Source organism: Carassius carassius, chromosome 49, assembly GCF_963082965.1.
Source record: "Carassius carassius chromosome 49, fCarCar2.1, whole genome shotgun sequence".
Classification (NCBI taxonomy): domain Eukaryota; kingdom Metazoa; phylum Chordata; class Actinopteri; order Cypriniformes; family Cyprinidae; genus Carassius; species Carassius carassius.
Window position 1 is genome coordinate 14,822,777 of NC_081803.1, and position 15,462 is coordinate 14,838,238.

The 15,462-nt window shown below is 37.5% G+C and overlaps 1 protein-coding gene across 4 annotated transcripts in view; it reads left to right on the plus strand.

Moving 5' to 3' along the window:
• The window catches only part of LOC132132123 (stAR-related lipid transfer protein 13-like), a 56,712-nt gene that overhangs the window by 15,227 nt on the left and 26,023 nt on the right, over window positions 1-15,462 (plus strand). The window contains exon 1 of one of the 4 annotated variants that reach the window (XM_059544397.1): window positions 3,638-3,848. The exons of 2 other annotated variants lie outside the window; for them this stretch is intronic. In XM_059544397.1, the coding sequence (XP_059400380.1) occupies window positions 3,674-3,848 (175 nt within the window). In that variant the 5' untranslated portion in view covers window positions 3,638-3,673. Of the gene's footprint in view, window positions 1-3,637; window positions 3,849-10,306; window positions 10,443-15,462 lie in introns of those variants that run through there. One more of the 4 variants, XM_059544401.1, reaches the window with a different exon arrangement.

Below are 15,462 nucleotides of genomic sequence, written 5' to 3' on the forward strand. Positions count from 1 at the left end.
CAATGTTGGGAATTCCAGTCTTTAAGATAGTTATTTTTACCTGAGCTTCAAGTTAAACAGTGTCAAGGGTATAATATAATAACAGTTTGTTCAAGAGGTTGGGTAACAGGTTAAAATGCTGAAAATATAGCAAAATATGTCCGAAAAACAAGCTAAATTAAAACTGAACTTGATATCCTGCAACCTTGCAGTTTTGTTGTATTAAAAAAGAACAGCTTTGACACTTTGTTCCACATTAGTGGTCTGAGTTTTGAACATCCTGAGGATAGAGATATTGAGATAGTTTAACTCTTTGCAGGTTAAAAGCTAATTATATGAAAGATGCAACTTTTTCTTTACTTAATAGTCATGCAGCATTTATATGTACATTTAAAAAAAAAAAAGCATTTACTTGGTTCAAAAGTCTAAGGGGGCATGTGAATAGTATATTTAAAGTGTTTTACTGACCTATATTTAGCTCGACAATCTTTCAATATGGATGCCATGGGGAATAATGTAATTCTAGAATTGAGTCCATTATAACATGAATGGCAGGGCTCTGCTTACTCCTTTGTGGCTTTAAGTGAGGAAATGACAGGAAAAGTTCATTTAAAAGCAATCTGGGCTCACTGAGTGCTGTACAGACACTCCTCTCTTTCCTTCAACCCACTAACCTCATTCTTCTCTTTTTAACCCAGGGATTTATTTCTGCTCCAGCACTCAGACCTTTTATCCTTTGGGTAAACATAGCATATGAAGATGTATATATTAAAATCACAGTGTTTTATTGCTGTGTGGATTTTATAGATACTGAACTTGTCGACTCTCGTTACTGACAAAACATGTGGGATTACTTTAAGCGGTGTCTCCCCGATTTAGACCATGAACAACTCACCTCTGGTTGACCTGGGCTGGATTTAGCTCATCAGTGAATGCCCATAATGAAATGTGTTTGTTGTCATGGATCAAGTTCATGTTTAGGTAATTTTGGCACAGCCCATATGTGGGTGTATTGGCTGGACTGGATTCTGTATTGGTTTATGCAGCCTGAAGTCCTCAGCTGAACTGAGAGAATTATCTGTCTTTTTTTGACCAGCAGATGGCAGTCATTGTCAGGTTCTGCTCAGTAAGCTTCTACAGCATCTTTCTACACGTGTCCATGCATGGTTCATATATTAAAGGAGGGAAAACCTACACATTGTTAGCATACAAAATAAATGTGCAAGTTTTTTTCTTTGAGTTTTCACAGTTCAGTAGAAGTGTTTGGCCAGGTCTGGATGGTTAGATTCTCCAAGCTCCACGTGATGCTGTTTCTTCTTAGTGTGGAGTTCACAAGAACAAGGATTTTTTTGAGCCCTCAGCAATTTACAGAGGTCCTTAAAGATGGCTAACACCACTAATTTTCTTTTCATTCCAATACCAAGTTATATCATGGCCAATCACCCAAGACCAACCAAATGTGAGCCGTCCCGGTGGCCAAAAAATCTTGGGTTCTTGACTTCAACCTTACTTTTGAGAACAGTTATCAAGCTTACTACCACAATCTGTAGTGTTTTTTTTCCTGTTTGCCGTGCAAATTATTCTAGGCAATTCTGATTTGAAATATTTATCAGATGTCATTGAGATCTCTGAGGATATTGCTGTCTCTCCTTCCCACTGCAATTCACTTTTAAGATTTTTTTTTATAGCATATGGTATGTTGGATGGTGTTTTTTCCCCCAGGTGCACCATTCTTTTCTTTTTTTTTTTTTTGGCTGATACAGTACATCCACTTACACACATACCCAGACTGTACTTGAGAAACACACTCTAAAATCACTCCGAAGCAGGTTTTAGGCTGATGTTCAGTTGTCTGCACAGTGCTTTCTATCCTCTCAACCCTATTAGCTCCTCTCGCAGTCACATGACCATTAAGTGGGTGGTGCAGATGAAAGTGTGCTCTCCGATCAGATCTGACTTCATGCTTAGGTGTGTTTGGCTCTGTGTATTTGTTAGTGTTCAGTGAGTATATGACAAAAGTAGAACGCTTTATAGTGTATTTCAGTACATGTTTGACTCTGTGTGTGTGAAAGTTAAGGGAGTGATACTGTAGGGCTGGACGATTAATCGAAAAGTAATCGAAACCGAAATTTAGAACCTCTAACCGACGTAATTTTCCCATGTCGGTTATTTTGATTATTTCCTGTTAATACTTCCCCCTTAAAAGCGTGTGTAGCCACATGATTCTGCCAGTCAGTGGCATAAAAGCAAAACACGGAGGTGAGCCTTGAGTCTTCACTAAACTTTGTCAGTTGTATTTGTTTTATGGTTTAGATGTTCAAGCGATTACACGATCGGATGTGTATTATTATATCGAGCTACCATGTTCGCGCAGCTGCATTGTGGCACGAAAACTCATAGCTGTGAAGATCGCGTGCACAGAGGAACGCAGTTGTCAGCGCTGTCCTGTGATTTATCACTAAAGGTTCTTAGAATCTCAAAACATATTATAGCATATTTTTCTACGTTTGAAGGAGCTAGGCTATTTACAACCCCCAGCTACACAATAATATAGAGACGGTATGACTAATTCACACACGCAATCACTCGTACTGGTACTGTTTACCTTTAATCTTTATTTATCTCTTACACCGAGCAATAATATGTAAGAAATGTTACGAACATAGATAAAATAACTGCTGATAGTGAGCTATGATCGTTCTTTCAATAGGAAAAATTATTCCAAATTTAATAGTCGATCTCAACCGTCTGGCTGAGGCCAGTCTAAAAAGACACTCAGGACAGTTGACAGAACGCTGTTGCGTGTCGACATGAAAGCGTATCATTTTCACATGTTATTAAGCCTTGCCACTTGCAAATGTAACCATTCAAAAGACTTTAGAGCATTCAAACACAAGACGCGGAAAAGCTGAACTGAGTAGCTGGTTACTCGCGCGCTGTGCTCGGTGCACACGCGGAGAGAGAGCTGCGTCTCACAGACAGCAACACTGAACCGAGCTCTCGTTTGCAAAGTCTTCCTTTAAGTTCCTCCTGCACCTCAACGAACAAAAACAAATCGCAGTTTAAACAAACAGAAAAGGATGTTTAAAAGCCCACTTCAGTACCGCAGTGTTCTGGTGTTCAGGGCTCACGCAGAGAGAGGCGTCTCAAAACACTTGAACAACGAATTTGTCTGTTTTTGCTCTTGTACCGACAAATACATAAAAAATATGTGAAAATACCCGTCTTGGATAGTATGTTCGAAAAAACTGTCAGTTATGTCTTAAGTTAAAGTAAACAGTTGAGAAAAAAATCGGATGTGTATTATATTGGATGCATTCATTGTCTCTTAAAGTGACCGTACCTTATAAGGCTTGGGCGCCGCGTTGCATTCTGGGATGTGGCGGGCATGTTGATGAACAAATAAACAGAATGAACATAAAAATTAAACACTTTCAACAGGGCCCACTGGTACAACCTGAACCGGGGCCCCGCAAACCCCAACTATGGCCCTGTTTACCTTACAAACCTTGTAAGTGAACTATGAGGGCAAAAAAACTAAACAGAAACAAAATAATTGTTCATTAATCGTAATCGAGGTAAAATGTTCAATTAATCGAGGTTTTGACTTTAGGCCATAATCGTCCAGCCCTATGATACTGTAAGTTTGAGGAAGTGCTTTTTAGTGCCTCTGTACCTGTGGACAGTAGATAAGATGGACACTATGCTGACCGACCTCTCAGATGAGTCCATGGATAGCGAGTGTTTGGGAAGCATGACTCCAGTGACTCAAGATACATACCTCAGACTGGACAGCCACCGCAGGCGCTCTGGACTACGCCTAGCCCATATCATTGCTAGGCAACAGCTGCTGAAGAAGATATCCCAAGGTATGAGAAGTGCTTTGGGTAACAGTTTGGACTCATATTTCTTAGCCTCTATGTTATTATTTCTATATATGTCGGCAGTGCATTGTAAATTTGTATAAGATGTTTCTCTTAAAATTCATTAGGAGCAATACAATTAGAAGAACAGAATATAAAGTCATAAACTGAATTGAAGAACATAGCTCAGATAGTTTAAATTTGGATAAATATGATAAAAATGTGAGTTCATGTTGAAATCTGTGACTTTTGATTGCAAACTTTCGTATATTATCAAATCTGGAGAAGTCGTGGCCTAGTGGTTAGAGAGTATGACTCCTAACCCTAAGGTTGTGGGTTCGAGTCGCGGGCCGGCAATACCACGACTGAGGTGCCCTTGAGCAAGGCACCGAACCCCAACTGCTCCCCGGGCGCCACAGCATAAATGACTGCCCACTGCTCCGAGTGTGTGTGTGTTCACTGCTGTGTGTGTGCAATTTGGATGGGTTAAATGCAGAGCATGAATTCTGAGTATGGGTCACCATACTTGGCTGTATGTCACTTCACTTCAAATCTGAGCACTGTTTGAGTTCTTTTTGAGATTTATGATTATTTATGTTTTAGGAGAAAAATCTGTATCAGAAAATATCCCTTTGCTCTCCATTTATTGTCATTGCTGTCTCATAAAAGAACTGAGATATTGAAGTGATTCCACATGACGTTATTCATTCCTTGTTTTTGGAATGTCAGTGAACTTTATGATACCTTCAAGCCAGACATGATGCAGAGACATTATTAAGTGTTACAAAAGATGTGATTTTTTATTTTTTGGTCTTGTTTGCATAAACTTGAATAGACAATGCCATTAAATTGCGGGCATCAAGGAGCTGTTATTATGCCTGGCATTGAAACTGCTTTTGAATGCACATAAATGTTAGTCATTGGTGCTCAGGATCTGCAAATCATTCAATATCGTCCTAAGTCATCTCCCCTTTTAAGATTTTATGTACTGTAATGTAACAGTCAGCGGTTAGCAATCGTTTTTGTTTTTTTCAGTTTGTTTTTCCATGCCTTTCTAAATACAGATTCATTCTTCGGGCACACCCCATAACCCCCCCGCCACCGATGTCATCGTCCATCGTGATGTTTCACTGTACACATCGTCCGATGCCAGTTTTGTAGACATCAACCAACCCTACTTCAAGCATATGATAGCGCATTACATATGTTGTTTCAAGAGGTTAACCCCACTGTTTTGCGTTCTTGGAGGTCTAGCTAGTTGGTTTGTTTTGGTTTGTCTGAAGAAGTATATATAAAAGTACAAATATGATTTGTTAAATATGTTTGAACTAATACTACTGATGTTTAGCTTTGCTTTTACAGTGAAATGCTTTAGAGGTCAATAGAAATGCAGTATTTGGCAGCTTTGGTTGGAATCTGCTCATGCACACATGCACTTTCTCTTTCTGTTTCACGGCAGCAGGAATGTTTGAACTGCATGCCGGTTATTCTGTCATTCGGCTCGTGGAGAGCTGGACGGCTGGAGATCTCTTGTGAAATTACACACATTACACTTGTACAGTCATGACTATGGCATGTGGACGCATACTGTATCATGCTGAAGGATACAGTATGTTCACCTCTATCTGTGGAAACAAGATTATTTATTTAAAACGATATCCCACACTTAAGATACTTTGACCCCACTGCACTGAGGCTACTGGGAGTTTTTTTCATTAAATTGACATTCATTTAATTTCTTAAATGGTGAGACCCAAAAATGCAGGAATTTAAATTCTTAGGAGGTAGATTTTCTCTGACTTTGTCTTAAATTTTAACCTGACCTTCTTCTACCTGACTGCAGACTAAGTGTTAGCAGCTGTACCAAGTCGAGTCCAAGAATACCCCATTCCATCAAAAACTGGGCCTTGTGCCTGTCATCAGCAGCACTTTAATAAAGTAGGTCTGCCACTCTGAAATGGTTTGAGCTAAATGTGGACTGAAAGCAGTGCCATAATAAGACTGAAATATGAGCGTCTTAATTTGAGTCAACTTAATTGTGTCTTGCATTTTCTTCAGTGCATCATAAATGTTTTTGAAGGGGTCTTTCATCAGGGAGAGGATAATTTCAATTCTCAGTCACAAGCTCTCAATTTAATTTGAATCAGATTTACAAGCTCTCGATTCAAATTCATTTGAATTTGAATCACAAGCTCTTGATATAATTCCACTTGACAAGCTTTCAATTTGATTTGATTCCATTTCACAAGCTCTCTATTTGATTTGATTTCAATTCAAGTGCTGTCTATTTGATTTGAATCTGATATGTTTCCGGTACTAATTGACTCACTATTCTTATTCACCAGCTATCAATTTGATTTGATTTGGGTATAATTTAGTTAGAATGCTAAATTTGCTATCTTTACTTATGCAATCGAATATACATAGCAGTGTTTCAGACTGATTCAAATATTTTTGAAGTATTCATTAAAAGAACCAGCTCAAAAGAGTCGTTCGTTTTTAATTCATCAAAAAGGACTAGTACGTAAGAGTCATCTCTCGATTAGTGTATGTTTTTTTTTATTCTCCGGAAGAAAATCATACAGGTCTGGAACAACAATATGAGTGCACTGACAGATTTGTCATTTTTTCAGTGAATTGTTCATTTAATTTGTGGTTTGTTGCTGTGACAGTTATGTACAAGTCTTTACTTTCATATTACTTTTGTATCAGAAAGAAAAATACTTTCCACTTAAAAGCAGTCTTCATCCACATACAGCATACCAGATTCCTGACTGCACATAGAAAATCTGCCAAATACATAATTAAATTTTACATCTATTTATTATTCCACAATAGATATTTTCCTCATTTTTTGACAGTAAAAAATACTAGCAAGTATTTTTTTTAAATTATATATATATATCTGTGTGTGTGTGTTTAAAATGGGTCATGATCAATTCCCTTATCTAACTCTTGTTTCAGGCTGGATTCCTGGATGCTGAATATTAACGTTTGTCATATCATGAGCTGCTGTGGCATGTGTGTGTTTGCTCAACAGCAGTCAGAGTGGTAGGGTTGGGCTTCAGTCAGCCAGTGATTCAGTTCAGCCAACAGTCATCTCCTGTCCATATTCATCAAAACAATGGCACACTAAAGGCGGGAGCTATAGGTGTTATTTTTTGGAATAGCATACAATGGTCGAGAGAGTTGTGGTAGTTTGATGTATATTTGAATGGAATTTCCTGAAGGTATTTCAATAATTTGGAAGGCAGCATATTGTAATAGGATCCAAAGAAGGAGAAGACAGTCAGAAAAATGGGTTCCAGAGAGAATGTACCCATGCTATTATGACATCATCGGACTGTACAACATTATAACTGATAAACATATTTTGAATGCGAACGTTCTATTAATGCGAGTCAAAAGGCGATTTTAAAACTGGAGCCATACATTTCTTAAAGTGTGTCAGGGATCTGTGAAGGAGGACCCAATTGCAGGGAGATAAAGGTTTTATTGACAAGACAGACTGATACAAGAGGTAGTGAAGTGCACAACAGATACCACAACAGGAACACAAACAGAACAGCTAGGGAAGGCCACTGGGAAGGCTTCAGGAAACAACTGGCAGAATACTTGGGCAACAGAGGGAGCAGCAAGACCAGGCTGATAGAGAAGGCCACACAAGGCGCCATAGAGCAGAGCTCAGAAACTTGTTGACCACTGACTCTGGAGACAGACGAGATGCCAGGCTGGTAGAACCAGGGCAGGACACATGGGGACAGGTCAGGAACTCAAAACACAAGACGAAACAGGACAAAGCTCCACAAATATAAATCCAAGACAAAGAATATAAAACAATGAACTAAAAGTAAAATTAACAATAAGAAATTACCAATTTAACCAACATAGGAGAATGATCAAACAAAACCAAGAATCAATACTAGAAAACTAAATAAATTACAAATGAAAGCAAAGGGCAAGAACAAACAAATTACTAAAACAAGGAGCAAGACAAGAACATAGAATCACAAGACCAACCAGACAGGGAAACACGGACACATATTCAGCCACATCCACAGACAGAGGGGGTGAAAATGACAACAGACCTGCAAACTCAAACCGGTAAGGTGCACTATAAATAGGGAGGAAAATACATGAGGGACAGGTGAGCACAATTAGACCAACTAGGGTAACAAGAGGGTGTGGTAAAGAGGAAACAAGGAGGAGGGGCTAAAGGAGCACATGGCCGAGAAAATAACTAACAAGGCCATGTGCTGACACTAGACACAGGAAACAAACATAAAACAAAAGTCACAGTGCAAAACCCTGACAAAGTGTGTATTTTATAAAGTAAAGTCAGAATGAAAACTGTGACAAGTGGTTTGGACTGAGTTTATAGCAGGATAGTGTGTAGAAAACACAATGTGAGGGATGTCAATGCAGTGCGTGCTTCACAAGCTCTAGAAAGATGGGAAAATAAATACAGCACTTCTGTAGATTCAGTAAATTGAGTAATTGAAGAACCGAGACATAATCAAACACTATTGTGGTTCTACCCTCTCACTGCATCTTTTCCAAATGTACACCTTTGTACCCTATTTACCTCTAAAAAGTACATATTTGAAAGGGTACTGCCCCAGTGACAGCATTTGTAGCTTTTTTACTGAGAGTATGTGTACTATTTTTGACCTAGACTTGTGTGTGTATCTTAATTAATACTTGCATTAATGATATTTGTTTCAATACGACATGTGTTACTAAGCCATTCTGTTTAATTCTTGTTTAAGATAGTTTCAGTGGGCTGTCACATTATTCTCTCTTGCTTTTGGTTGCCCTCTGTTGCTTAAAGGTACAGTGTGTAATAGTGATACATGAGTCTTTTTTTATTTTATTTGGTCCGCCCAAGCCCAGACATATCAGACAATATTTGGCTGAGATACAACTATTTGCAAATCTGGAATATGAGGGTGCAAAAAAAATCTAAATAATGAGAAAATTGCCTTTAAAGTTGTCCAAATGAATTCTTAGCAATGCTTATTACTAATCAAAAATTAAGTTTTGATATTCTTACAGTAGGAAATTTACAAAATATCTTCATGGAACATGATCTTTACTAAATATCCTAATGATTTTTGGCATAAAAGAAAAATCGATAATTTTGACCCATACAATGTTTTTAGTAAAGAATTACTAAAAATATACCCCAGCGACAGAGACTGGTTTTGTGATCCAGGGTCACATATAATAAATACAGCATGGCATCTCCATAGTAACATAATGCAGATTTTGCATCCCGCACAATTTTTTCACAAATGCATAAAATCTATCAACTGAAATTTTAGCAGTTGTCCAATAAAAAGTAGCCTGCTGTTTAATAGATGGTTATTCTTTTGGTTCTGACTGCCGATTATCACAAGCCATATGATTCCTGCATTCCTCTGTCTGCCACTGCTGTCTTTCTTCCCATCACACACACACAGCCTCACACGTGCAGCCTCGTCGTTTTCCCAGAAGGGAATGTGTGAGGACTCTGGGGAGTGTGCCCAGAGCCACTTAGCCCACACTTGACCCTCTGATCTCTCTCTTTCTCTCTCTCTTGTTTTTTTTTGTGAACCATTCTTCTCCAGTGTTATTTCTCCTCCTATCATTTCACCGCTCAACTGCACAAGAAAGTGAGAAAAAGACAATAACAGACTATAAAACAGTTCTTTAAAGCAGGTTTTTTCAAACCTTTTGATCCTCAAATATGATCATACCCTTGTGAAAGAATCCCTAAAATATAAAGGAAGCTGTATATTTTAATTTTAATTTATAATGTGTGAGACGTATTAAGTTTGGTATTGTAAAGATAAAAAAAAAAATTAAATAAAGTTGTGATGAAACAAGTAGCAACAGATCATAAATTAGGTACATTATTATTTCACTCTGACTAAATTTATATTGTCATTTGTACAGTACTTAAGTCAAAATGAATTATTAAAATATTTTTCAATGTCTTGTATATAATTTTTAAATATTGGAAACTCCTGCTTTATAGACAACATGTTACAATGTGCACTTATGCTTCTGTCTATGAATGGATTGGCACATGTTGTTGAGCCATGTTATATTATTGGATAGTTTCAGAAATGTATTACATTAGGATTTTATTTTTACACTATAATAAGTATTATAGAGGGAGAGAGAGAGGGAGATTTGTTCTAGCACTCTACCAAATTTTGTCAATGTGTGGGAACAGGCAGTCCGACAGGTTGCATCTCCAGCTGCGGGTGTGTGTGCATATGATAGATGGTGCCCTGAAGATAGCAGCACATGTTCATTTTCTCACATGCTCACGGATGAGGAGGGGTGCGGGGGGCTGAAGACTGTACATACTCCAGCTGTTCAGAGGACTGGAGGGGAGGGCTGAAGAGGGACTGGCACATACAGTAAGCGTTACAGTCAAAAGCTTAAGTGTAGACAAAGAGAAACATACAGCTGAAGTCAGTGGCAGAGAGGAGCGGCTCTGGAACAGGCTCTTCTAAAAGACGGATAAATCACGCTGAATGTTTGATGGGGAAACTCCACTATGGTTTTAAGATTTTACCTATAACCACAGCTGTCTACCGATGCCTAGAGGTACCAGAATCTGTATCTTCAAATTATTTTGAAGCCAAAATGGCTCATTTTTTAACTTTTAAAGTTAAAATATATTGTATATGTATGAAAAAAAAAAGTTTTTCTTCTAACAGTCATACTAAACTAAGATAAATATTTTTATATTGCCTAGTTGTTGTTTTACTCTGTTTTACTGTTCATTTTCTTTTTTATTTGAAGAAATCATACTCTTATATGTCAGTTATGTTTTATGCTTTATGCATTGACTTTGTCTCTGATGTTTCACCTAAAATCACTTGGGTTTTATCCCAAGAGCAAAATCTGATACTTAAGCAAAAGTATCCATTTGCTCACCATCTGAACTCATTGCTGCTTAGGAGAAAAAAGTAAGATGTTTAAGGGCTTCCTTTGTGATTTTTTTTTCTTATGACTAAGTTTGAGAATGGAGGACATGGACCATACTGAAGGAATTTCAGGGTCATGTTTAGTTAAACAAAAAACTTCCTTATGATCCCAGTGGATGGATGCTAAATAACTTTAGCATGTGTGGGAAAATGGCACTGGTCCATAAGTATTTTTGTTTGTGTGTGTGTGGGTGTGTGTGTGTGTGTGTGTGTGTGTGTTTGTATTAAATTTGCATGCTCTGATGAGCAATACAGGAACTGTCTGGAGAAAACCCATGGGATAGGTGTATGTGTGTGTGTGTGGTTTTGTTAGAAATAGACAAGATGAAGAATAGACAGAGGCTAAATGCTTGTGGGATAGTGTGCATTAGAAAGATCAAAAAGTATCATAGTTTTACTGCCTTGGTGGTCTAAAGAGTCAAGTTCACACTGTTCAAAACACACTCATAGACACCAAAGCATACTGTAGATATGCAAATACAACTAGCTGCTCATTGACACAATTATTAATTTACAAAGAGTAGTAGCTTTAGTTTTATTAAATATTTTTTTCAATATTGTGAGTGTTTTTTAATATCATGAATGTATAATTGAGGAATTGCCTTCATAACATAATGAAAGTAAAATGTGTTGTCAAAGTCAAAGTCACCTTTATTTATATAGCGCTTTAAACAAAATACATTGCGTCAAAGCAACTGAACAACATTCATTAGGAAAACAGTGTCAATAATGCAAAAATGATAGTTAAAGGCAGTTCATCATTGGATTCAGTTATGTCATCTCTGTTCAGTTAAATAGTGTCTGTGCATTTATTTGCAATCAAGTCAACGATATCGCTGTAGATGAAGTGTCCCCAACTAAGCAAGCCAGAGGCGACAGCGGCAAGGAACCGAAACTCCATCGGTGACAGAATGGAGAAAAAAACCTTGGGAGCAACCAGGCTCAGTTGGGGGGCCAGTTCTCCTCTGACCAGACGAAACCAGTAGTTCAATTCCCTGTAGCGGGTGGTGGTCTCTTGGCAAGGGCTTAAGTCACATGAAGTAGTGGGCTGTACTTTCCACATGATTGACATCAGGTTAGATTATGCCTACAAGCCGTGCAAGTTATTAGTGTATTGCAGGTTGGCTGGTGGTTATGTTGCCCGCATACGGCCTCCCATGGCCGAAACTGGTATTACGACACCTGTTGGGCCGGGGCTAGTAATGCTAATGCTAATTAAGGTTGATATCTCTGCAGCACTATAACTTGACATTTTTTTAATGACATCATCGCCCTTATTTCTCCTTATACTTTTGATGCGTGTAGGTCATTTATTGAATATTTTTAGCTCAATTTTTGCACATGGCACCTTTAAGGCAAGACACTACAAGCATATCATGTCATCCTTCAGACCAGTGGAAAAAAAAGTCCAGAATAGGCATATATGATTTCAGTTACACTACATGTCTGTTTTCACTTCTATCCAGTGATATTGCTATTCATATTTCAAAGGTTTTGACAAAGGCGTTTGTTCTTATATCATTGACTTGATTTATAAAATATTTTATATATATATATATATATATATATATATATATATATATATATTAGGGCTGTCAATCAATTATTTTTTTTTATCTAATCAAACTCTTTTTTTGTGATCGCACACTTCATAAAATTAAGCATGGACCATTTATCTTTTTCAAATGTTTATTTTGTAATTATTTGCTATATCCAGCAGTAAACCAAAAGATTGAAGGCTAATTCTCAAAAATCAGTATTTTCTCCGAGCTTTTTTCAATATAAATTTAGATGTCTTTCCGAAAAAGGACACTTAGAAACTCCAAAAGGACACCTTAGAACCAAATGATATAAAGACCCCATATAAGCACAGATGAAAGAAAAATCTGAATTTTATAGTATGTGTACAGTGCAACAGCAAAGAGCTTTTTTACATTTTAGAGAAGCGAAGTTGCAATACTTAACAGTACCACGTGGAGACGTGAAAAAAAACCCTAAACCAACCACCTGCTGACTGCATAAATCTACAACAGTACATGGATCCATTCAGTATAACTAAACACAGCAACATAAACATGACAAATCAAAACATTATCATGAATGTGTGAAAACAACGTGAATGCTCACGCTCTTCAGAGACAATCACTGAATATGACCGAGCATGTGTTTTAAAGTGTTTTAAACAAACTGAAATGAATAATTGACTGAAAATGCAATGCCAGTGTAATCACTTTTCAGCCTGGTTTCCTTTATATTTAGCGCTGTTTTGGACGGATTGTTTGAATGCATATTAACACGTCACAAGTTAACATATTTGCATAATGCCCACCTACCTTCTGCATGGACGTCCAGTGAAAACTTGAACCCCCCTCCACAAATGCTGTAGTTTCATGTGGGATTCGAAAACCGGTTGTCTTTGAAAGATAAGTCAGTGCCCAGTTTGTTTGGAATAGTTTGCTCCTCCACAGAGGTGGGTAGAGTACCCCAAAACTGTACTCAAGTAAAAGTAAAAGTGCTTATAGAAATATTTACTCAAGTAAAAGTACTAGTCTGAATAGTTACTTGAGTAAGAGTAAAAAAGTATTGGATAAAAAATCTACTCAAGTAGTTAGTTACTAGTTACTTTGGGTCATATATACTGAGTCTATTTTTATTTAGATATATAGATAAAATTTATGTTATGTGTGTGTGTAAATTATATATATACATGTCCTACTAAAAAAATTAGCATATTATGATAAAGTTCATTATTTGTAATGTAATGATAAAAATTAAACTTTCATATATTTTAGATTCATTGCACACCAACTGAAATATTTCAGGTCTCTTATTGTTTTAATACTGATGATTTTGGCATTCAGCTCATGAAAACCCCAAATTCATATCTCAAAAAATTAGCATATTTCATCCGACCAATAAAAGAAAAGTGTTTTTAATACAAAAAAAGTCAACCTTCAAATAATTATGTTCAGTTATGCACTCAATACTTGGTCGGGAATCCTTTTGCAGAAATGACTGCTTCAATGCGGCGTGGCATGGAGGCAATCAGCCTGTGGCACTGCTGAGGTGTTATGGAGGCCCAGGATGCTTCGATAGCGGCCTTATGCTCATCCAGAGTGTTGGGTCTTGCGTCTCTCAACTTTCTCTTCACAATATCCCACAGATTCTCTATGGGGTTCAGGTCAGGAGAGTTGGCAGGCCAATTGAGCACAGTAATACCATGGTCAGTAAACCATTTACCAGTGGTTTTGGCACTGTGAGCAGGTGCCAGGTCGTGCTGAAAAACGAAATCTTCATCTCCATAAAGCTTTTCAGCAGATGGAAGCATGAAGTGCTCCAAAATCTCCTGATAGCTAGCTGCATTGACCCTGCCCAAAATTTGCTTTCATCTGAAAAAAGTACTTTGGACCACTGAGCAACAGTCCAGTGCTGCTTCTTTGTAGCCCAAAGTGGCTTGACCTGGGGAATGCGGCACCTGTAGCCCATTTCCTGCACATGCCTGTGCACGGTGGCTCTGGATGTTTCTACTCCAGACTCAGTCCACTGCTTCCGCAGGTCCCCCAAGGTCTGGAATCGGTCCTTCTCCACAATCTTCCTCAGGGTCCGGTCACCTCTTCTCATTGTGCAGCGTTTTTTGCCACACTTTTTCCTTCCCACAGACTTCCCACTGAGGTGCCTTGATACAGCACTCTGGAAACAGCAAATTCGTTCAGAAATTTCTTTCTGTGTCTTACCCTCTTGCTTGAGGGTGTCAATGATGGCCTTCTGGACAGCAGTCAGGTCGGCAGTCTTACCCATGATTGCATTTTTGAGTAATGAACCAGGCTGGGAGTTTTTAAAAGCCTCAGGAATCTTTTGCAGGTGTTTAGAGTTAATTAGTTGATTCAGATGATTAGGTTAATTGCTCGTTTAGAGAACCTTTTCATGATATGCTAATTTTTTGAGATATGAATTTGGGGTTTTCATGAGCTGTATGCCAAAATCATCAGTATTAAAACAATAAAAGACCTGAAATATTTCAGTTGGTGTGCAATGAATCTAAAATATATGAAAGTTTAATTATTATCATTACATTATGGAAAATAATGAACTTTATCACAATATGCTAATTTTTTGAGAAGGACCTGTGTATATATATATATACTGTATATATATATATATATATATATATATATATATATATATATATATATATATATATATATATTTCATCAGCCTTTACTCCAGTCTTCAATGTCCCATAATCCTTCAGAAATCATTCCAATATGTTGATTTACTATCAATGATGCTCTTTTTATCTTTCTATTCATCAAATAATCCTACAACCCGAATTCCGGAAAAGTTGGGACGTTTTTTAAATTTTAATAAAATGAAAACTAAAAGACTTTCAAATCACATGAGCCAATATTTTATTCACAATAGAACATAGATAGCATAGCAAATGTTTAAACTGAGAAAGTTTACAATTTTATGCACAAAATGAGCTCATTTCAATTTTGATTTCTGCTACAGGTCTCAAAATAGTTGGGATGGGGCATGTTTACCATGGTGTAGCATCTCCTTTTCTTTTCAAAACAGTTTGAAGACGTCTGGGCATTGAGGCTATGAGTTGCTGGAGTTTTGCTGTTGGAATTTGG